This window comes from Dasypus novemcinctus, chromosome 28, assembly GCF_030445035.2.
Source record: "Dasypus novemcinctus isolate mDasNov1 chromosome 28, mDasNov1.1.hap2, whole genome shotgun sequence".
In the NCBI taxonomy this organism is placed as follows: domain Eukaryota; kingdom Metazoa; phylum Chordata; class Mammalia; order Cingulata; family Dasypodidae; genus Dasypus; species Dasypus novemcinctus.
The window spans coordinates 39,413,459-39,436,948 of NC_080700.1; the positions used below are offsets into that span (position 1 = coordinate 39,413,459).

At 48.1% G+C, this 23,490-nt stretch overlaps 1 protein-coding gene across 1 annotated transcript in view; it reads left to right on the top strand.

Moving 5' to 3' along the window:
* Nucleotides 1-23,155, top strand: part of SCAF8 (SR-related CTD associated factor 8) — a 182,075-nt gene extending 158,920 nt beyond the window's left edge. Inside the window, exon 20 of the mRNA XM_058289735.2 lies at nucleotides 22,042-23,155. Within this exon, the coding sequence (XP_058145718.1) occupies nucleotides 22,042-22,148 (107 nt within the window). The 3' untranslated portion in view covers nucleotides 22,149-23,155. The remainder of the gene's footprint in view (nucleotides 1-22,041) is intronic.
* The last annotated feature ends 335 nt before the right edge of the window (nucleotides 23,156-23,490 follow it).

The following is a 23,490-nucleotide window of genomic DNA, read 5'->3' on the forward strand; positions in this document are numbered from 1 at the left end:
TCTGCTGCTTCCTGTTTAATTCTATGTCAGCCTCATAGTGTGTATGTACATATAGAGAGAGTATATATTCCCACTTGGGGAGCACACAGAAGGCGCCTCGTGTGTATTGGGTTGGATGGCTCTTGAAGAATCTAAATGGGAAATGGGTCTGGGTTGAATTCCTACTTGTTTCCAAATATCTGTGATCAGCAAGCCAGGACATTAGGTGTCACCTCCTCCAGCGCAGCCGAAGCGGCTTTCCTTTAGCCGTGGAAACACTGGCAGAAAGCAATTCATGAGAGACACATTGTTTGGAGGAAAGCTTGAACATCCTTAATATTTCCCAGGGAAATTCTATTTAAAATTTCCACTTTATGTTTGACTTAGCTGAGAATATTCACCACACATAAAGATAAGTGCTCGGTCAGGTCGGTTACGTCTGTGCTTTAGAAGCCTTGGCCTAGATCTATTAATACGTGCGCGTAAGGGTAAGGCAGCGCTTTGCAAACCTCCTCACTGGCCACTCGGCTGTGTAAAGGGAAACCCTCGCCCGACTGTGGACGTGTGTGCTTGCATCAGAGACCTCGTTCTTTTTCTTTTCTTCTTTTTTTTAATGAAGGGGGCAGGGTCCGTTTGGGGATCCTGGGTGTGTAGGACAAAGGGCAGGTGACGGCCAGCCCGCCGGGCCCAGAGACTTTGGTGGAGAGGCCTCCTGGCTGTCCCTCTCTGCTCAGTCCCTGCCAGCACCCCCTCCCCAAGGGTGAGGACAGGAGTGTGGGTGAGAGCTGACCGACTGGCCTTGCAGAGGCCGTTGGGAACATGGACTGGTCGGCGAGGGCCACCCAGGAGGTGGGGGCTCGAGGGGTGCACGCTGCAGATTTGCTTAGTGGAGGTCGTCAGGTTTGTGGGCAGCAGGATTCTCTGTGACATCCACACCTGTACAGGAAGAGGCATTCAGGGGGAGAGAGGGAAGTGGCTACCTGACTGTGGGGATTCCCATGACTCCACCTGCTGCCAAAATAGCCATTCTTTGGTCGTCATCCCTCTAGCCTGGGCAAGGAGGTTTTGTATCATCCTAATGAAATGGCTTCCTAACGGTTAAAGGTGGGAAAGTGGCATTCCTTTACAGCAGATGGCACACCCAGTCTCTGGGCCTTAAAGGAGCTTTAAGAATAAAGAGCTCTGGAAGGTGGAGAGTCAAGTCCTGCCCTGGCACGTCCCTTAGCTGTTGTCGTACCTGGCTTGGCTCTCTGCCTAATACCTGCGGTGCTGAATGTACAGATAAGCAGACAGAGGGTGCTGAGACAGCCCTGGAGCGCGCTTTGTAATGTTGAGTGATGGCATCCCCCACAGCAAGACCACTCCTCCCAGGCTCTGGAATATGTGAGAGAGTTCCAGGTCGGCAGAGAATGGAAGAGTACTTCCGTCACGGCAACCCGGGGTAGTCCTGGAGTATTCTAAATGTTCAGGACTTAGTGAGGAGCCATTCATTCATTCATTCATTCAGCGAGTGGGTATTGCAAACCCACCCCTGATTTTAGGCCATTCAGTAGAGTCACTGGTTCTACTGAAGTGCCAGTAAGACACGTCTCAGCTGGAATCCCCCCAAAAAAGCAAAACTGATGTCATGCCCATTCTGTACAGGTGTGGATGGCGTCAGGCAACAACTTCCAGAGCAGCAGAACTGACAAACTGATGACAGTTTCAACTGCCTCTATTTGTTTTCCCACAGTAGCACTTTCACACTCCAGGAGCTGTCACATCTGACCCCTGACACTCCCGAGACCATATGGCCAGCTACCTACTGCTGTCTCCCACCCAGTCCTCCCTAACTGGTGGTGGTCCACTGGGGCCTGCCTGCATCCACATGTAAAAGATACCTTACTTCCTTGTTTTTCTTAAAAGGACCGTGCACACACCCAGGTGCCTCATTTCTTCTGTTGCTCTCCTTGTACTTGAGGTCATTCCAATAACAGAGACTCTTGTGTGTATACATATTCTCTTTAACTGCCTCTTCTTTCTTTCCTACCCAGAGAAGGTAAAGCATCCTGCCCAATCTTCTAAGCATGCCCCAAATAATTATTGAGTGGCTTTCCATGACACTGTCCTGGTTTTCTAGTTGCGACAAGGTTGAAGACGTTATCCCCATATCCATGAAGTTTATCATCTCAAAGAGGTGATTATTTGTAAACCAGAAGTTGTTAAGATGAGGTAGAAAGTAAGTGTTGGAGTATAAGACTTTCTCCTTTTTGTCAGATCTCAAATGAAAAATTCCTTTAGTATAGATTTTCAGCTTTTCTACACTACTAGTTGATATGGTCTAGAAAAGGAAAACGCTGAAACTGAAGAATGAGCAGGTATTTGGCCATGACTTTGACTTTATGTTCTGTTTGTTTATTTGTTCACTCAACACATGTTTGAGTGGCCAGGCAGTGCTGGGTGCTAGAGAAACTAAGAAAAGGACCTTGGCCCCATCCATTTAGAAGCTTCCAGTGAAGCAGAAGCAGAAGCAGAAGGTGGGGAAGCACAGAAAGGAAGGATGTGCAGTTTGTAGCTCCAGGCCTGGCAGCTGAGAGGACTTCCTCCGGAAAGCTTCCCAAGGAGGACGAGTGTCATGAGTTTTGAAGTCTGAAGGGGATGTGTGTTTGCAGAAGGATGTGTGGAGATGGGGATGCAGGCCCAGGAAAACCAACGGGCCTCTCTAGGGAGGTGAATGTTCCTGAAGTCTTTGATTCAAGGATCGCTAGGGACAAAAGATGAGGGGAATTGCATTATTTCAAGAAAGGGAATGATGGTAGTGAGCATGTGATGGTGATGTCCAGTGTTTTTCATGGCGCTTTGTCGAACATCTTTAGGTTGTGAAAGAGTGAAGGTAGGTCACCTGCTAAAGAGTCTCAGTGAAGCTTTTGTAGGAAGTCAAACAAAACGTGTTTCAAGACATACTGTAAGTAACCCTCGAAATGAAAGAGTCTTAAAAGGCAAAGAGAAAGAAACAGAGAGAGAGAAAAAGAAAGGAAGATTCTGAATGAAAGTGTCTTAAAAGGCAAAGAGAAACAGAGAGAGAGAAAAAGAAAGGAAGATTCTGAAAGAAATGATGGTGCTTCACATATAACTGAATCCCAGAAGATCTTGGATCTCATTCTAGAAATCTTGAAGTAAAGTGTCTTTTCTGGGACATTAATTGGAAGACAGCTTGCTATCCCTGAGTTGTTAGTCTGCAATAGAAACTTGAAATTTAACAGCTGCATCCTACAGATTTTTAAAAATATGGAAGCATTTCAGCCAGCTGCTAAACCATTGATCTATATAATTCTTAAAAATATGAAATACCTGAATAAATCTATATAACTGAGTAAAAGTGATCCATATATGTACCATAAGGCATAACCATATTGTACTATTTACCATAAATACCTGATTTCCAAACTGAAACCTGCCTCAATTAGAATAATGCTATTTGAGTTAACTCAGAAGTTTATCTAAAAACAATTTAGATTAAAGCTGGCTTAAAAAAATAGGTTTTAGTTCTGACTGTCATTACCAGTGTCATTTTGGAGAGGCCCCTCAACATGCCTCCCAATCTTTAAGACCGTCTTCCCAGTTTGTGCATTTTGAGACTTGTGCAGTGCGCAATCCCAATATATGTTCTTAGAGTACATTTGGGAAAAAAATCCCCCAATTTTCATTTTTGTAACTTTTTTTTTCCCCTCCAATTTTTGCTATATGTTGTTTGAGAAGAGCCTTTATCTGCTCCATTGCATAGAAAACAAACGGGGCTCAGAATAATGCATATTCTATTTCTGGAGATTTAAAAAATACGAGTAATGCAAATGCAGAAAAAGTATAAAATAGAAATAAGTATGGGGAAAAAGACTTAATCTGGACTTAAAATATTATTTCTGAAAACAATAGAAGAAAGTTTCTATTTGCCATATAGAATAAAGCACTGCAAAAATAAAAACTTGTTAAAGAGAACTAGACAATGTGGGGAAAAGGAGGCACTGTGGCTCCTGGGGTCCCCAGAGCTTCAACCTGGTTCTGCCACTTACTCCAGGGTTGCCAGGGCCGCAGGCTTAATCTTCCTGCATCTTTATGGGCAGAATTGGTGGTAGCAATGCCCTTCTCTCCAGATGATGATGAGGTTTCCCAGTAGAGTCAAAATGTCAAGCAACTGATAACCCATAGCATGGTAAGAGTGTGGCTGTGACAGCTATGGGACATCGAGCATATGCTCTAACAAGTGACACAAGGAAGCCTCTGAAGAGTTCAGAAGTCAATCCCTGGACAGAAGGTCTGTCCCTGGCAATACGGAGAAAGTGACACCTAATCCCAACTAAAAGGAAGGAGACCCTTGTGCCAAAGAGTGTGCCAGACATGGAAGAACACAGAGACGAGAGGAGAGGAGAGCTCCCACCCCGAGATGGGTGGGAAAGAGCAGCGCAGAACGGGAAAGAGCCAGGTGGGGCAACGAGAAGGATGAGGCTTAGTAAGATGCCCAAGACGACAGGCGTGACATTTTAGTGTCGCTCCGAGCAGAAAGAATGAAGACGGGAGAGGCCCCTGGCACAGGGCCGGTGACCTCACATTAACCACTGATAAGGCAAGCGCTCCTCCTGTAAGACTAAAGGGGTAGGATCAGCCCTGGCAGGAGGGGATCAAAGCTGAAGCTAGGTGAGAAGATGATGAGCCTCACAATGGCTCTGGTGGAGAAAAATTACATCCCAGGGAATTGGGTGAATTTACAGATTGACCTCCAAATTGCTGTGATCTCCAGGAATTGCCAAGAGCCCAACGGGCTTCAGGTGCTTGGCAAGAGGCAAAGGTTTTGATTTTCAAGCAGAGAAAAAGAGTTTCCTAGAACCCCAGACTGGTGAGCATGTGATTAATCAAACATGATGCTGAAAAGAATGAGTTTCAACATTAGTCATCTGTTTACAAGGTATCCTCTGACCCAACAGAACCAGACATAGGTTCACGGAGGACAATTCCTGCCAGGAGAAAAACGATTCCAGCTTTTAAACAGGGTCATTGGATTGTTGAGTGAGGAAAATGGTGTAGACGCTTTGTGTCAGGACTTCAGTAAGGTGTTTAAGAAGTTGCTTCATTCCTTTGTGAGAAGGCTGGAGCAGTAGGGCCCGGCTGGCAGTGCAGGGGTGCCAGCGCACGCCGCCCTGCTCACAGTACCCGTTATGGACAGTGTCTACCCTACTCGGGCAGCCCTTCTTCCCCTGCAGATGGGACAGCCAGGGCCGACCTGGGGGCCCCCGGAGGAGAAGCCCTTTCTTGGCCATTGCTTACAAGCTGGGGCGTCAGAAGAGATCAGAAACTGTGGCCTAGCTCAGACGGAGGAGAGCAAGCCCATCTGGATAAAAAAAGAGCTCTGATTGCCAAATGAGGTGTGGGGCAGGCTGAGAACCTGGGGTCAACGGGAGGCAGCCCGGAAGCTTCAAGAAGAGGCAGCCTGGGAAGCGGATGTGGCTCAATGGCTAGAGCATCCGCCTACCACATGGGAGGTCCGCGGTTCAAACCCCGGGCCTCCTTGACCCGTGTGGAGCTGGCCCACGCGCAGTGCTGATGCGCACAAGGAGTGCCGTGCCACGCAGGGGTGTCCCCCACGTAGGGGAGCCCCATGTGCAAGGAGTGCACCCCGTAATTAGAGCCGCCCAGCATGAAAAAAGTGCAGCCTGCCCAGGAGTGGTGCCACATACACAGAGAGCTGACACAGTGAGATGATGCAACAAAAAGAGACACAGATTCCCAGTGCCACCGACAAGAATGCAAGTGGACACAGAAGAACACACAGAGAATGGACGCAGAGAGCAGATAACGTGGGGGAAGGGGAGAGAAATAAATAAAAAATAAATCTTTAAAAAAAAAAAGAAGAGGCAGCCTTTTCCATGCTCAGCACATAATCCTAGCAGATTTCTCCTTTAAGCGGGCTGAAATGGGACAAGATGTCTGACCTCAGACTTTAACCCTCATCACCTCATTTGTTACTGACTTGATTGAGGAAAGCTACATCGTGCATGCTAATTAAACCGACAGGTGGCATGAAGGCAGAAGAGAGAACCAAGATGTTGGATGAATTCTGTACGAGGGTCCTCACAACCCACTTTTCTAAGTGTGGGATTAGGAGATGCTACTGAAATAGCAACTCAGGAAGAACACGTGGAAGGCTCCATGTCGGTACAGACGAGGACGAGCGTAGCTCTCCAGGAGCTAGCAGAAGCATGGACCTCGCTCGTGGAAGAGTGTGGTTCCAGGTGAGGTGAGGGGCAACCCTGGATGATTGTGTTCGGCACCACACAGGTCGGACCACACCCAAACGTAAGCAGGTCCAGCAGTTTGCCTACATTGGGGGGCAGATTTTGAGTGTGTTCGTAGAATGACCTGGAAATGCTTGCCCTGGAGAACATAGCAAAGAGCAATCGAGGGAGTGGACATATGCTTTGTAACGCCAGAGGGTGGAGATCCCGCATCCTGGCAGGTGGAGCTGTCTGAAAAGAAAATGGCAGCCTCAGGAGAGAGGCTCTGCCACCGGACAGACAAGGAGGCAAAGGTCTGGAGGACAAATAAGCCCCTTTGGACCTCAGAATCTGTGTTCTCATTTTACCTTTTAGACTTTCATCTAGATGTGATCAGCCAGAACATAAAAAGGCCATTTCAAAATTGTTGCTGAGCAAGCTTGCTGTTGGAGATTGTCTCCTGCTTGTGTGATTCAGAACTGAAAAATTTGGATTATCTTGTATGAAAAAGGCATCCATTTCAACCTGGTTTTTTCCATGAGACCCATTATTGTCTCTTTTAGTTTCTTTGGCTGCTTAAGCAAATACCATGCAAAGATGTAGCAGTTTGATCTTATTTATGAATTCCAAAAGGAGATACTGGATTGTGTTTGTGAACTGGTCTGTCCCTCTGGGCATATTAGATTGGATTGGATTCACAGGTTTCACTTTTACTTGATTAAATAATGATTAAGGCTTTGATGGGGCCACATCAGTAGGACGTAGAGTCCCTGCCCACCATGGGCAGAGAAGCTGCACTGCAGAGAAGGGAGGTTGGAATCTTGATGCTGGGGTTTAGATATTAGAGCCCTGGAAAGTAAATACACAGAGAAGCAGATATGTGAGGAAAGAGAGAAGGCTCCATTAGACACAGCAGAGGCCCTGGGAAGAGAAATGAGCCATTCGCCTGACAGTTTACAGCTGGCCTTGTGGAGAGAGCAGAACAGCTGAGCCCAGAGAGAAACGAGCCCCGGGAGAGAGACGAGACTTGTCCCAGCCTACCCCTGACACTGGAAGAAGCTGGGACCACAGAGCCTTGGCAGGGGGAGGAAGGCTGAACCCTTGCAGACATCACTCGCCATCTTGCATCAACACGTGGCAACAGATTCTGGGTGAGAAAGTACCTCTTATGGTACCTTGAGTTGGACTCTTTAGGGCCTGGTGACTTTAAGCTTCTACCCCAAATAAATACCCTTTATAAAAGCCAACCGAGTTCTGGTATTTTGCCTCAGCACCCCTCTGGCTAGCTAATACAAAAGGGATGCCTTAAGCAAGGGGAATTTGGTGGCTCATGGTTATAAGGCCAGGAAAAAGTCCAGATCCCGGCATGGTGAAGGCACTTGTTTCTCCCCAAAGACTGGGGAGTTCTCCCCGGTGATCCTTGGTCGCGGGCACCTCTGTCCGATGGGAAGGCACACGGCGGCCTCTCCTGGCCTCTCAGTTCTCTTCCGGGTTCCGCTGAAGTTCAGCTTCTTGCTTCTCCTGGCTTTCTTGTCCTCTGTCTGAATCCATTCCACTTAGAAGGATCCAGTAATAGGGTTGAGAACCATCCTGATCAAGGTGGGCCACCCCTTAACTGAGGAAGCCTCATCAGAAGGTTCTTTTATTAACAGGTTCACACACAAGAATGGGTTAAGTTGAAGAACATGTTTTTCTGGGGTACGTACAACTCCAGACCATCACACTATCCTTCAGGAGGAACTTGTTTCTCATGGAAGCCCCTGGAAGAGAGCGGTAGGGCAATGAAAACCTTAGCTGTGCTTCTGGGTGCCAGAGATTTTAACCAGCTGGAGTGAGTTGTGTTTCCTTAATTCTTGAAAAGAGTTTTTTTTTTTCCAGATAGGCAGATTGTTAAGGACGGACATTTTAATCTAATTCATTTATTTTTGTAAATTTAAAAGGAAGTTCGTCCTTAGAATTGTGGGAATTAGATGCTAGGCCATTAGCTGTGAGCGGTACATGAAGGCCAGGCGCCTGCTCTGGTCATTGTCATAAAGTCAGGTATGTGTCCTTGTCCTTTTGAACAGGGGAAGGGGTTCAAGAGCCATGCAAATGTTATTTCCAGCAGATTCCCCAGTGGAGACAGCAACCTGTGAAGTACCCCGATGGGAAAGCCGTGGTCCATGCAGGGTTCACTCATTCCTTCTCTCAGTGCCATTAGAGGAACCAGACTGGAAACACCATTATGACGCGAGGGCATTTTTTTTCCAGATCACAACTTAAAAACAATTTTAATGCTCAACTTCCCAAAAATTCATTACTGACAGTCAGGCTTAAATGGAAGAGACCATCTTCGTTACTTAAGATGCGCATTTTTGGTGCTGCATGGTTGGTGAAAAGCTCTTTGTTTTCTACACTCAGTGGCCATGAATGTCAGCCCCTCCTCCCTTGTTCTCTCTCTCTCTGTGTCTTTAGCAAAGGCCTTTAAGAGCATCCTAAAATAGTGCCCATCCCAAGTCAGAATAGTTCAGAGTAGAAGTGGACATCTGTTCATTTGTTTCTTTTATTCTGTCACTAGCATGTAAGCTCCACGAGGGCAGAGGCTATGGCTCATTTACCTCTTTGTCTCCTGCTCCTAGGTCAGCCCCAGTATGTAGTAAGTGCTCAATAATTATGTGATCGGGAGAAAAAAGGAGAGACCTTCTTAAGGGAGTACTTTTACTGTGAGGATAAGTTACAAGGCATAGCCAAAAACCAGGTTTTGGTCTGGGATACCTGCCTTGCTCTGGAAAGGAACACAACCTCTAATTCTAGCTGGCTGTCCCCGAGGTTTCCATCCTCTCAGCTCCCTTGGAGGGTTGCTAGGAAATAGACAGAATGTCCAGTTACACTGGAACTATAGCTACACACAAAAAAGTGTTAGTGTCAGTATGTCCCAGGCAATATTTGAGACACACTGAAATTGTTTTGTCTTTTTCTTTGCTGTATTTGGCAGCGCTATCCCCTGGTGCCCTGATATATATGTATTGATTTGCCACATTAAGATATTTCAGTGTTCTTTGCACTCCTCCTAAAATAAATCTGAACTCTAGCAGATTCGTTCTGATTAGAGCCATGACTCATTCCGGCCTTTCCTTATCTGAAATACAAATGATGAATGTTCTATATGATGCAGCACATTTTCCTTAACACCTTCCCTTTTTCTTCCACTCAAGAAATTATGTTGAATATTAGTTTGAATAGAATGAATGTGGCATTAGAGGGGTGGTCTTGAGTCCTCTCTAAATAAATCATTTGAAGATTTGTACTTTATTATTGTGACCAAGGTTAGCAAATGACTTGAGATACATCCCTGCACAACTGGTTGGTATACCAGTTGTACACTGCAGATTAACTTGGAAGGTGAGGATGGCTGGGTTAGAACTTAGTGCTTAAAAAGGGATTTGGAGAGCGGGTGTAGCTCAGTGGTTGAGTGCCTGCTTCGCATGTACGAGGTCCTGGGTTCAGTCCCCGGTACCTCCTAAATGCTTTTTTTAAAAAGAGGATTTAGATTTTATTTCACTAAGAGATGCATTGCTTTCTTTGCAAGGGAAAAACTACCTGAGCTCAAGAGGGACCTGCTAAAGCAGGGGTTATTAACATCAGGTCCATGAGCTTGACTTGAACTTCAAAAAACCCATTATTCTTATAATATTAAGATATTATAATAACTTAGATATTATACCTATTTATCTTAATCTATTAAATAATACACAGTATAGTGTGGGCTTAGTAAGGGATCTGTGGTTTTTACCTGACTGGCAGAGGGGTCCATGAACAAAAAAAGGTTAAAAGCCCCTATTTTAAAGGGATGCAGATGGCGTAGTAAGAGCTCATCTCATTGTTAGAAAAACAATCCAAAGCATGTGTACTGCTAACAGTGGGTTGACAGAGTACCCTTTTTTTTTTTAAGATTTTATTTATTTCTCCCCACCTCTCGTTCTTTGCACTCGCTGTCTGCTTTCTGTATCTGTTCATTGCGTGCGCATCTTCTTTTTAGGAGGCACCAGGCCAAACCCAGGACCTCCCACGTGGGAGGGAGGTACCCAATGGCTTGAGGCACCTCTCCTTTTTTTCTTTTTTTTTTTTTTTTCCTTTTTTGTTCCCTGTACCAGGGCCACATATTGAACCCTGAAACTCATATGTGGCAAGCCGGCACTCAATCACTGAGCCACATTGGCTCCCCAGCCGTATCATTTTTACATGTAAAATCCAAAATTGAAACCTTTCCAGTTCTATGGAGAGGGCCATTTAAATAGTTGCAGTGAAAAGCTTTCAAAAGATACAAATGGCCGCGCCAGTGAGAAATGACCGTATTTGTTTTTTAGTTTACATTCACCACTGAATTTTGAAATGTGATTTAACTGTAAAATTGTCTAGGCAGTTTAAGAAAATCACAGATATTCGAGGCCTGGCGCACAATGGAAATAAACTCAAAATAAAGAATATGTCATCATACCCACTGAGATAAGTTTTAAATGATTACTTAGAAATGTAATTGAGGATTGATACATATTTTTTGAAAAAGCAAACCCTAAGGTCTTGATTTTTTAGTGCTGCCATAACAAATTGCTGTAGACTGGGTGGCTGAAAACAGCAAACATGTGAGCCCGGCAGCTCTGGAGGCTGAAGGTCTGAGGACTTGGGGGTGAACGCTTCCTGGCCTGGTAAGCATCTGGTCCTCGGTCTGCCTCAGTCGTCACAGGGCCTCTGTCCCCCTCTTTGTGTCCACTTCTCCCCCTTCTCAGGACACCAGCCGTCTCAGATCAGGGCCACCCTAATAAGTTTGACCTCTTCTTAACTAATCGCATCCTCAGAGACCCTATTTCCAAATAGGCTCACAGTCAAGGAGCGGGACTGGGATTCAGCATGTCCTTTGAGGGGCCAGTTCAACCCTTGACACCCAACACACCCCCACAGCCAAGTCGCCGCTTGCAGTTCCTTTCTTTCTCTGTCATAGGAAGTAAATGGCTAGGCATAAGTGTTTGAGTCCTTCAGCCGCGTTCCAGTCCCTCCGGTCAACGCTGTGGGGGTTCCTGCAGCCGGGCTACGTGCGTCACGTTGAGTAAAGATGGCGGCCCTCTGTCCCCCGGGACCCGCGTCTACTCCACTACTGCCAAGGGCAGCGCAGTGGCTCTGCGCACCTCACCCTGTGGTGCGTCCAGGCGGAGCGACCACCAGGTCAACCTGGAACAGGGTCTCCCAAGTGTGCCAAAAAAGGGAGCCGGAGAAAGTGAGAAAATACGTGGCTTGTCCCAATTCCAGAGAGAAAGGCGGGCACAGATTTCTCTAGTTGTGGCTGACCGTCAGAGCCTGGCCATGAGCGCCCTCCTGGAGTGCTGGGTTAGAACAGTAGGCTTACCCCCTCGCAGGAGTTTCTGCCCACGCGGCCTGCGCCAGCTGGGAGACCCCAGGCCACGTCAGCGGCCACATGAGCTGCGGGCCCAGTCTGGGATGAAAGGCAGACTCCGCTGAGGACAGAGCCAGGGTCCGGGTGTGGCCGCCTCACCCAGCGGTACACGTCAAGGGGTGGCATGGGCCTGGGAGCCTTACACGAGGGTGGACGGCTGCTTGAAGGCTGGAAGAGGCACGAGGCGAGCACCAGCTGTATGTCCGGCACAGGGTGTGGGGAAGCAAATGTTAGTTTCCCTCCCTCCTCCCTGAAGTCATCTTTTTAATGCTTATTTTTATTTTTCTCAAACTCGTAATTTTGAAATAATTTCAACCTTACAGGACAGTTGCAAAGATAACCCAAAACCCATTCAGAGAACTCTAGTGTACCCCGCCCCCACCTGCCAAATTCCCAGGTTAGCAATTGTAACATTTTGCTACATTTACCATATCTATCAATCCTTCTATCATCTGTCTACTTACCTACTTACCTATCCGTCCATCTGTCTGTCCATCTATCCATCATCCATCCGTCCATCCAGCCATCTACCTGACTATCAATTTTCTGAACATTTGACAAGGTGTTGGTGGTGAGGTGATGTATGGGGGCCCTAAATGATGTTATGCATGTTTGTTACATAAGTTCACAACTCTAACTATACACCTTGTTTATGTATGTTCATGTATGAATGATAAATTTCAATAAAAGTTTTTAAATTAAAAAAATGTTCTGAACATTTGAGAGTAGGTTGTACACATCATGCTTCTTGAGCACATAATACGACCACATACATTTTCTAAGAACAAAGATATTCACTTATTGTGTTAGTCCACCAAAGGGGTGTCGATGCAGAGTACTAGACATCTCTTGGCTTTTATAAAGAGTATTTATTTGGGGTAAAGCTTACAGTCCCAAGGCTGTGGAAAGTCCAACTCAAGGCACCGTAAATGGTGCTTGCTCACCCAAGTCAGCTGCCACATGTTGAAGCAAGATGGCGGGTGAGCTCCGTGGGCCCAGCCTCTTGAGGCTTTGTGCTTGCGTGATCCAGGAGTCCTCTCCCTCCTGGCACAGGGCCTGTTTCTTTCTGGGCCTCCGAGTTCATCTTGGGTGTTCTGCTGTCTTCCCAGTTTCAGCGCTGAGCTCTCAGGCGAATCAGTGGCTCCTCTCTCCCCGGGGCCTCAGCTGTTTGAGCCTTCTCCTTTCTGTCACACGGCAGGATTGAAAATGACAGAGCGCTCTCTTCCCATGTGTCTGCGTGAGTCCATTTATATGAGACCCACGAGGGGGCAGGGACTTGGCCTGCGTCACGCCTTACCGACGTGGTCAAATCCAAATCCCTAAACACGACCTTAACAGGTAGTCTAATCAAAGGGCCCTCAACTGAACTGAATGCAATCAAAGGGTATCGCATCCAGAGGAACAGGTAGATTACAAACATGATCTTTCTCTTTTGGGGACTCATAAATAATCTCAAACCACCACACATAGGTAGCCACTTTAAGTACAATTTTTAAGTTCAAGAACTTCAACACTGATATAGAGCTAATAGTCTAAGTTTCAGTTTTTTCATCTGTCCCAATAATGTCCTTTTGGGCCTTTTCTCCTCCATTATTAGATCCAGTTCAGGATCATGTATTGCATTTAATTGTCATTGTTCCTTTAGTAGCTCTTTTTTTTTAAAAAAAATTAATTTTGTTGATACATATTAATAAAGCATACAATTCTTCTGAAGTGTACAATTAATGGTATTTGGTGTAATCACCTAATTGTACATTCTCTTTCTTTTTGTTAATTGTGAAAACATGCATACAACATAAACTCCCACATCTGCCATTCAGTGGGTTAATCATACGATGTCACGCACCACGGCCCACTGCCAGGACTTCCTGTCATCCCATGCAGGGATATTTTTGCTATCAGATTTTGGTTCCCTTGCCCAGGATTGCCAAAGGCTCAGTACACTCAAGCAACGATTTAAGAAAAAGGATAAACAATTACGGGTCAAGATGTTCAAATAGCCCGAAGTATTTTCATTGAAGTTGCTAGAGAGGACACAGTCTTTTGGATCTGTCCAGTGATAGGTGGCTGGAAAAGCAAGGAGCAGGAGAGTGGATGTAGCTCAATTTTTTGAGCACCTGCTTCCCATTTACGAGGTCTTGGGCTCGATCCCTGGTACCTCCTAAAAATAAACACACAAAGAAACCGAAAAACCAACTCTTGCTGGGGAGCAGATGTAGCTCAGTGGTTGAGCACCTGCTTCCCATGTACAAGGTCCTGAGTTCAATCCCTGGTACCTCCTAAAAATAAAAAAAAATAAAATTTAAAAAGTAAGGAGCAGCTTCTTTTGAAAATTAAAAAGACAACTGAATGGCAAATGTTTGGAACTTGGCTGTGACTCAGAATGGACAGAATTGCCATGCTGTATAGTACTCTATAAATAGTTGCAGTCAGGGCCGTGCTCATGTTGTCTTGGGCCCTGTTGGAATTTTGTTTTCTTAGTTCACCCCTCTCCCAACCAAGCCACTTAGGCCAAGAGCACCTAGCGGGGCCTGGCGGGGACACATGGGGTAGAGTACCTGCACATTGCGCTACCAGGTGTTCCTGCAGGCCAGCAGATGACTTGTCAATCCCATGCAAATGATACATGTGCTCACTGTTTCGGGTGTTTACTGGACAACTCAGCGTATATATAATGGGAGACGGGAGTGAGAGACTTAAAAAGACAGGAGTGATTATTTAGAATCAACTTGTATTCCTGACATTTTTATGAACGGATGAGGTCGTCTCATCTTGAGCATTCCAAATTGACTACAGTGCACATTATAATTCCAGGGATTCATTCCCAGGGAAACATTTCAGTTTTCTAAAATGTGATAGTTGATGCTGACGAGGATCTGGTTTCCAAACGGCAGTAAGAAATCCGTCTTGCCGCACGTTAGACTTCCAGGAAGTCTAACAGGCTTTCACCCCAGAGACTCTGCGGGGATTTTTGTGTGGGACCCAAGGTGGGCTCCCTTTGGAGGGGACCCTGCTTTTCACAGTGATTATTGGGGCTTCCCGCCATTTTAGAAGATGTTTTGGAGAAAGCACAGGAGCGCGTGCGCTGGCTTGTGGCTTCCCCATGGCATCTCAGAGGCTGCGGGGCAGGTGTCCACAGGCTCCTGTAAGGCCCCGAGCAGAAACCCCTCTTCCCAACACCCACTGGCCTCCCACAGCCTCCAGAGTGGAAAACCACTGCTCCAGTCCCTGGGCTAACGGTGATAGTTTTAGCTCTTCCAAAGCGACTCGCAGCAGGTAAAAACCTGCCATTTTCCCAAGGCACAGATTTGCATAGTTGACCTCCAGGCAGGTGAGCTGAGGGAGTGTCCCGGAGCTGGTGAGTCAGGCCTGCGGGTCACTTGTTGCCCAGACCTCCCCTCAGCCTTTTTCCGCTCATTGCGTAGCCCACTCGGCCTTTTTCTGCTCATTGCATTCCCATTTTATGGGGTAAAGTGGCATCTGCCATTGGGGGCTTTGCGAACACCTGAGCTGTGTGTCTCACGTCTTCTGTAAGGGCTCGGCTCAGTGCGAGCCAAGCCGCCTCACCTTGTGAGGGAATTCTGCTTGGGGACGGATGCAGGTGCCGTACTTCAGCTCTCAAGAGCTGCAGCCGGAGAGGTTTTTCTTTTCCCAAAGCCTGGCCAAGGCCCTGAGGAACACCTTATGGAAAGCTCCCCATTAAAAACACAAGAAACCCCATATCCCAATCCCTTCTGTGCTTTTGGATTCTCCCGAGACAAATGTTCCTTTGGCTGTGCTGCATTTGCAGCAAAAGCATCTCTATTAGTAGTGCATTCATCTGGATCATGTTTGGAGTTCTCTGTGCACTTGATGAAAGACACTGTACCTTCCCCAAAACTATCTCAGGCCAAAAAGAAAGAAAAGTCGTGCAACTCAAGTCTGGAGCTTCTCACTGACAGTAAAAACAGGGACGAACCTGCGCGGTGACTGCTGGGCACGTCCGAGGTGGCCGCAGCCTCAGGTGACGCTTCCCTGCTACGGCTCTAAGTATCAGTAGGAGCCTAGTGATGGCCCAGCTTTGGGGACGGTCAGCGCTACTTCCTGTCTTCGCATGACAGTGCAGTCAGGCTGTGGCCCTCCTGTCTTGTGCACATGGGGTACAGTCTCTGTTCTCTTCTTCTAATTTCACCCTGTCCCTTCCTGGAGGCTCTTTAAATCAGCCTGTTCCCACCTGTAAGTACTTCCTCCAGCAAGGGATCAAGAGCCTGTCCCAGGGGGTCCCGCATCCCCGGCCGTGCGTCTCCTGGCCCCCTGCCCCCTCCCAGCCCAGGGCCTTGGCGAGTCTCTCGGGGCTGTCCCAGCAAGTCCAGTGACCGCCCTTCCGCGGCCTGTGTTTTCTGGCACCCGAGAAAAGCGAGTGGCTTGTCATCACCTTGACCACGTCACATCTGGTCTCCGCCATCAATTCATTGGGCACATTAATTCTTGCAGCCATGTGGAAAAATACAAAAAGCAGCTTCTGCTCAGCTGAGCGGCCGTCGTGTGTCCAGTGGACTGGGAAGGCAGCTGCAAACACCAGCATGAGTCTGCTTTAAGCGAACCCAATATGTGAAAATCAAAGAGTTGAAAGAAGAGCAATTGTTCGCTTCTCGACAGGTTCCTTTGCCTTACAAAAAGATTAACAATAGGATTTCTTTAAACACCAAACTCTTCCGGTGCACTCAGAAGGAGATTTCATTAAGTGCTGTGTTTCTAGAACATACTTTATGCTTCAAGGGGGCATGCCTTTAAGAAATTTTTAAAGTCTTTTAAAGAGAACTTTTTCAATGATTTGAATTTTTTATCCGGTGGGTTCAATTATACTTAAAGAAGTCGATAGTTTTGTCTCTAGCCTCGGGGAGGCAAGACATACAAACTACCAAGTGATAGTTGGAACAGGACCCATTTAAAGAGAAGTGTAACACATCCTATGAGCTGCTACTCGTTGATCCTACAGCTACTTGGAAGCCCAATCAGCCCTCTTAACCTTCAAGCTAGGAGAGCAGTCTCAAGCAAGCGCTCATATAAAATGATCAGCCCCTGGCTTCATCAGCCCCTAGCCTAAAGACCCCCAGCCGCCGAGACCCCTCTGCTGCCAGCTTCACGTCACAGGACTGTTTTACGCAAGTGGTCTCCCGTGACACAGGGTCTAGCAGGCCACCTTTACACTCCAGAATGGCCTTTAGTGTTACTTCTCTGGCATTCATCAGGTCCACCCAGCACAGAACGTCCTTTAAGAAGCTCACTGCCCGCAGTGGGGGCCTCCAAGGAGGGCAGACGCTGGCTTTGCGCTCCCAGGCCCCCAGGCCAGCTTCCCACCGCCTGAGCATGGCGGTCTGCTGGAAGCTTCCAGAGTGGCACCGTTGAGAACCTGTTTTCTCTCTCTCTATGCTTCTTCTCTTTTGTCCTCAACCCCATACTCCAAAAGTAGAGGGCCCAAGCAGAATTGCCGGGTCTCCTGTAGCCAAAACCGATCCGGGCAGTGTGGCGTAGCTGGGGTATGGCTTTCAGAGAGTTGTTTACAGAAATCCCCCTGGTTTTTCTCTTATTCGGACCAGGGCGTGAGCTCTGGCTTTTACAAATCTGGTGTACTGGTTCCAGGGTGCTTGTGGCAGCTCTGTCCCCAGAGTAGGAATGGCCCAGAGAGAGGGAATGTTGGGGAGTGGGGGGGGGGGGCCGGGGGCTGGGGGACACGGGGGGGAAGGGCAGGGGCTGGAGGGCGGGAGGGTGGTCCAGAGTGTGTGGCCACTTGGCCTCGAGGAAGGGCGGGCTGTGGCCACGCTCCCTCTTTCAGCCCATCACCTGGAGAGGAGAGAGAAGACGCCGAGGGGAGCGCCCTGGCGGTGTGGCCCGAGGGAGGCCGCAGACTGGCAGACATTAGGTGGTGTTCAGACCCCGCCAGAGCCCAGGCGACGGGAGCGGGACACCCGCGGTCCTCGCGCGGCTCTGCGCCTCGGGGGGCACCTGTGCCCACTCTGTCCCCGGGGCTCGGCTGGCAGGAGGAGGAGCGGCTGCCTGCCTCCCCGGCGGGCCCTCCAGCCACGGCCACTGTCCAGGGGGGAAACTGAGGCTCAGGGGGTGGAGCAACGTATCCCGGAGTTGCAACCACAAGTAACTAGCAGAACCAAAGCCGCAGAGCCAGTGAGCTTGGTTCGAGTCTGCCGACCCCGCTAGAGAGGCGCTTGCTGGAAGGTTCCGCCAGGCCCTGAGGCCTTCAGCCGGGACCCCCCAGCTTCCTGCAAGGGGACTTCAGCACCTGTGGAACTAGCTCAGTCCACTGTGGTCCAAAAGCTAGTGTCCCGTTTGGATCCCTCATGCCAAGCAGCATGTTTTTACAGGCTAGAAGAGCTGAGATATTTGAATTCAGGGCTGTGGAAGGGCCAAGAGTCAAGAGCACCTGGATGCTCAATCTTTTTGTGACTGTGGGCAAATGTTAAACCTCCGAGCTTCAGTTTTCTGACATTTAAAATGAGATTTTGGAGCCCTGCAATTCCGTTAGTGCTGACACCAGCCCTTTTTTGTCCCACTGAAATGGAGCGGCTCCTTTGGGGACTCTCAGAGGCCATGTGCGCCCCACGAGGGTGGAGAGAGTGCAGGAAACGGGCTCCCAACTTGCTCGAGGAGCCCTGGCCAGCCCTGGCCCAGGAATGAACTTCCCTAGCAGGAAACGATTGCCTGGCTCCTGGTTGAATTCTTCTCACCCGCCGGACTTGCAGAGGCGTGATTTCATATTGTTCTCATCTCGTGGGGCCCAGCGCCATGCAGTTAAAGTAGGTTTTTAACTACAGAACAAGGAAACCTTCAAATCAGGTTAGGCCGTGGCTGCTCGCACTGCTTCCCTCTGATCCCCGCCGGGCCCCCTGCTCCTGTGGGGGCGGCCCTGGCGGGTCGGCGGGACTCCGCAGATGGGAGCTGTCTTCCGAGGACAGCGGGCACCTCGCTTCCCACCTGGCAGGCCGGGCTGGCCCCCACTTGCATTGGGAGGTCTTTCTGGAAGGATCGGGGGCGCCAGCGTTTCCTAGGCCTGGCTCCCCACCTCTCTTATTTAGCCCGCTGGCGTTAAGCCGGGGTGCTTGGGGCTGGTGGGGGCGCTGCCCTCTGGAGGCTTCCTGTCCCTGCTCCCTCGCTGCCCACTGCCTGCTTTCCAGAGGAAAGGACGTCAGAATTCCTGGCAGTTGGCTTGGCAGGTTCCTGCACCTCTGGCTAAGTTTAATTGGGGGACACGATTAAAAAGGGGTCAGAGACTCTGCGGATCGGTCTCCCCGTTTGGTCTCCCTGCCCTTTCTTTTGCAACTATAGTTTAGAAATGATTCTTCAGGCCGCGCACCGTTTACAACCTGCTCGTAGGTCCCTGGGAAATCGGAGGCCCCCGACCTGAGGGGCACAATGCTAACTAGCCCCAAAATCCTTTTCACTGTAACCGAGGTCAACGGCCTCTGCCCCTCCACGTGGTGGCCGTTCTCTGAGTGGTCACCCTCTCCCTGTCCCTTACATCGCCATCTCCTGCCACCCCAGGCCATCGGCTTGGACCCCTGGCCGTGGTTACGTGGCCGGGCTTCGGCGGGTGACAGAGCCGTGGCCGTTTGGAGCGCCTCAGGTCCTCTCACCACCTTGTAGGACCCCGCTGTGGGCTGGGGACCCGGCCGTGGGGTCGCTCAGGCATCGGGGGGCCGTGGCCTGGGAGAGGCAGGCAGGGAACAGGCCAGCCTCTGCCACTCTCGAGCTGCGTCATCTTGGGGGGCTGCTTCTCCTCCCTGAGCCTCGGTTTTCTCATCACGTCGTGGGGTTCCTGGCTCCATCCGCGTCACGGGGCTGTGGGCGTAGATGAAGCGCAACATACAGAAGTCACCCGGGTCCCTGGGGCTTCCCATCAGTCAGTCACAGCTGCCGGAGGAAGCGCCTTTGTGCTGGTTACCTCCACTGTGCCTGCTTTATCAAAGAATAACTAATTGCACGTCAAAAATAAGGTCAGTTGCAATAAATACATCATCTATGACCACAAGCTGCAGAAAAGTGGTTCTAAGACTTTGGCAGTTATCTTCCAGGTGTCGCTTCCACCTCTAGCACTGCTACTTCTCAGAGCTATTAAAAAGAGAGAGACTCATCTTTTGTACCATGTCCTTGATGAATAGTGGGGTAAATACTCTGCATTTACCCTGAAATAATGGCCGCTATTCTGGGGATGGTGAGTCACGTTGGAAACTGCACTGCAGAGTGATCCCCGGGTTAGCCGATGTATTTATTTCTTCCCCAAAACACTCGGCTACGGGTGGCACATTGAACCCGCCTACCTGTCCGTGTGTCCCCTCAGATCACTGGACCAGCAGCTTCCTTTTTGTGACTAGGCTTGAGATGAACTGACTCGCGTTGGACCTGATTCTAGAAGAAGCTTCTGTTTCGTGGCCCAACGTTTGCTAAAACAGTAGACACGATGGAAAGAGCAGGGACTTGGGAATTCAGGCTCCCCTAGTTCTGCTACTTGCCAGGTCAAGCTGGGTCAGGTGCTTTGGCTAAACCTGTTTCTTTCTTTCTAGAGACAGTGGCATCCATTTTGCAGGGTTTCCAGAACTAGACCATTGTTTATAAGGCTAAAACTTGGCGAACAGATGAATTGTAAATAATGAATCCAACGTCCAGTGTTAATAGACAGCAGCAGCGTGGAGGAGATGGAGAGCCTGCACTGGAGACCAGAAGGCCGGGTCCCAGGTCCCACTCCATGACTTGCTGGCCTGGGGAACGCCGGGCAAGTGGCTGACACCCTTAAATCCCAGCTGCTAGGTGCCCCCGTTAGAGGGATCAGTGCCCCCCAAAGCGAAAGGCTCTGGAAACAAAAGCCTTCCTCACCATTCCTCTCCCTGGGTTGTCACTCCCACAAGTACTAGATGCTGCTTTTTCATACCCACCTTCTCCTACGATGGGTGATTTGACAAGCTCTTGGAGCCCTGCCAGCAGGCACTCACTGTCTAGACTAACTCATTCCAGAAAACCACAGCCATAAATAGACTTGCCATAATTCGACAATACCTTTTACTTAACTGTTTCTTTTAACTTCGTTTGTTAAGACAGAAATATTTATTCTCATACTCGGCAAACAAGGAAACACACAAATTTGGTCTATGTTCGTGTGTGTGAAGTGTTTTCAGATGGTTCTTGGGTGTCCCACACCCCCCGATGTAAGCTGATCTGTGTCTTTTTCCTTCTTTCCCCATCCGGGTCTCTGTGCCTCCACCACACTAATGCTCGTGTGCTCTGCAGGACAATCCTATTCTGTTACAATCTGATGAATCTTATTCCAGTTTAAGGAAATGGTTCTGTAACTGCCGGGGCTTGTCTCCGCTGTCTTTTTCCTACTTCGGTTGCTTTTAAACCAACGCCTGAAGCATAAACTCATTAGCAGAGCATTTAGAATAATCCAGAGTAATAGCTGATAGGATACCGTGGTGCCAGTTTTGTTTTGTGTGGATCATTCACACATTTCACGAAGGTTTTGTCTCCTCCCTCTATGCCGAAGTCACATCTGCTTGCCCAGATGGATGCCTTGGGCAAGTTACTTGACATAGTCGCTTAAACAAATTCGAATCATTGAATTGTGTACGCAGATAGTATACTCTGGCAGAATATTTCCATGTCACTGTCCAGATTCATGCATTATTCAGTTTTTGTGCAATTATTTCTTAACTTAAGAAAACCGGCAGGTACCAAAAAAAGTGACACTCCTTAGATCTTGAGACAGCACAACACGAAAATACATGGAAATGCATATTTTCAGAATTTTACACCAGATGGCCTAATCATGTTATCTAAGAAGAGATTTTAATTGCCCTCAAATGCTAATAGATATTTTGAGACGTGTTAAGAAGTTCAGTTGGTTCTCAATGCCAAGCTGAACTAGGAAAAAGGACACCCCAGGTGTAGGCTTTTCAGCGAGCCTCAAGTCACAGATGTCATGTTACACCCATTTGTTCTCTGTACGGAGCTGTGAAGGCAAGATGGCATGGGCCAGTTAGCAATGGGGCGCCTTATTGTTAGACCTCATCTGTTGAAGGCCTCTTAGTTTCCATGTGAAGGACTCAAGGCCTAGCAAGCTTAGATGACTCTCTCAGGTCTGCTGACTTCCAGGTCAGGGCTCTCTCCTGCACCGTTCCGGCATTAGGAGAGAAATGAACGCTGCACAGTGTAGTTCTTCCCACTCTCCTGGGAGAGGACTTGGCATCTTAGAGCACAGCAATAAATTCATCGAACACTGACACATTTGTTGTTGTACTGACACCATCTCTTCTTTAGGAATTATCCTGGGGGAAAAAAAAAAGCTAGGAAAAGGTATTCCGTTGACTAGTGATGACCAGTTATTGTTCCTTTTGTCAACAGGCAAGATGATGAATGAAGTTCTGGCAGCTTCCAGTGTCCCAGGCCTTGTAGAAATCAGAGAGACGCGCCTCAGAGTTCTCATGTGCACCCCGTCGGATCTTGTTTAAGGAAGCGTTTGAAGGAGCCCACCGTTACCTCTTGAGAAGGCTCTCTGCTCTCAGGCCGTGTTCTGATTGAATCCAGAAGCGCAAGCAGGCCTCCCTGTATTACCTGTTGGAGCAGGTTTAATTTTATAAATTCTAAACACAAACTCTATGAGTTTCTAGTTCATGGTCGTTCTTTTTGAGGATCCACTCAGACGAACAGCGCCGCACCTGTAAGAGACACGCATGTCCACGGGACCGGAGCTGATCGGGATGTAAATGGCAACCAGCTGCCGTCTGTGACATCAACCAGTTCCAGTGCGGAAAAGGTCCCATCGCAAGAAAGTCCTTCGGGGGATGAAAGTCTTTATTTCGTTGGAACTGCAGATTACCGGAACCGTAGTATTAGTAAACCTTGACTCTTTTCTAAACCACACCCTACGTAGACTGTGTAGTTTCTTGACTGTTGGCGTCAGCCCATTATTATTATCTTCTCGGAGGCTCGGGAGCAGCGAAAGTCATAAGCTTTCCTTTTGAAAGGATATGCGGCTTTGCAAACAGCCAGGATTCGATTTAGTATTCAGGGCATTTCACTCCAACCTTCGGGTCCAGGCGTGGCAAGCCGCAAGGTGCCAGGTGGTGGGTGAGAGAGCAGGAGGGGCAGGAAGGACTGGCGACGAGCGGGCATCTTACACTGTATTATAAACATACTTTATAGGGACACTTATCATTAGCTTCCTGTTCAGGCGGAGATTACCAGCCTTTGCTGCAAATATCCAGGCGAGGATTTGTGTCTTGGAAATTGTCAGTATTCACAATCATTGCAGGGAAAAACAATGACAAAACAAAAATGAGCACTCTTCACACCTAAAAGAATATTTTCATCGTTCTTTATTTGTTTTTGCTCTGTCCGAAATTAAAGTGCTAGGAAAGCTGTAGTCTGTGGTCTCTTGAGATCGAAGCCACCAGAACCTGAAACTTTCACTGTATACGGTCACTTTGGATGTTCATAATAAAAACTGAAATTCGAATTTGGGTTGTTAGTCATTTCTTTTGCTTTATAGCTTAGCACTCTTTTGTGATTCATTTTTGCCTAGAATCCAAGTAATTTGTACTGCCGGGTGCATGTGTGTGTGTGTGTGTGTGTGTGCGTATTCAGAGATATTAGCATTGTTTAGAACTTTCAGTCTTTTTTCTTGACCCACTTTTGTTTTCTGTGTTTGAATAGGCACCTTCTTGGTTATTTGTTGAAAGGCTGAGATATTTTCAAATGCCAAGGTCTTTTTGAATGCGCACTTTACAATATGGATTACTGATAACTCCTAAGATTGTGCCATATTTTAGTTTTCTTGAGTTTTTGAGATAC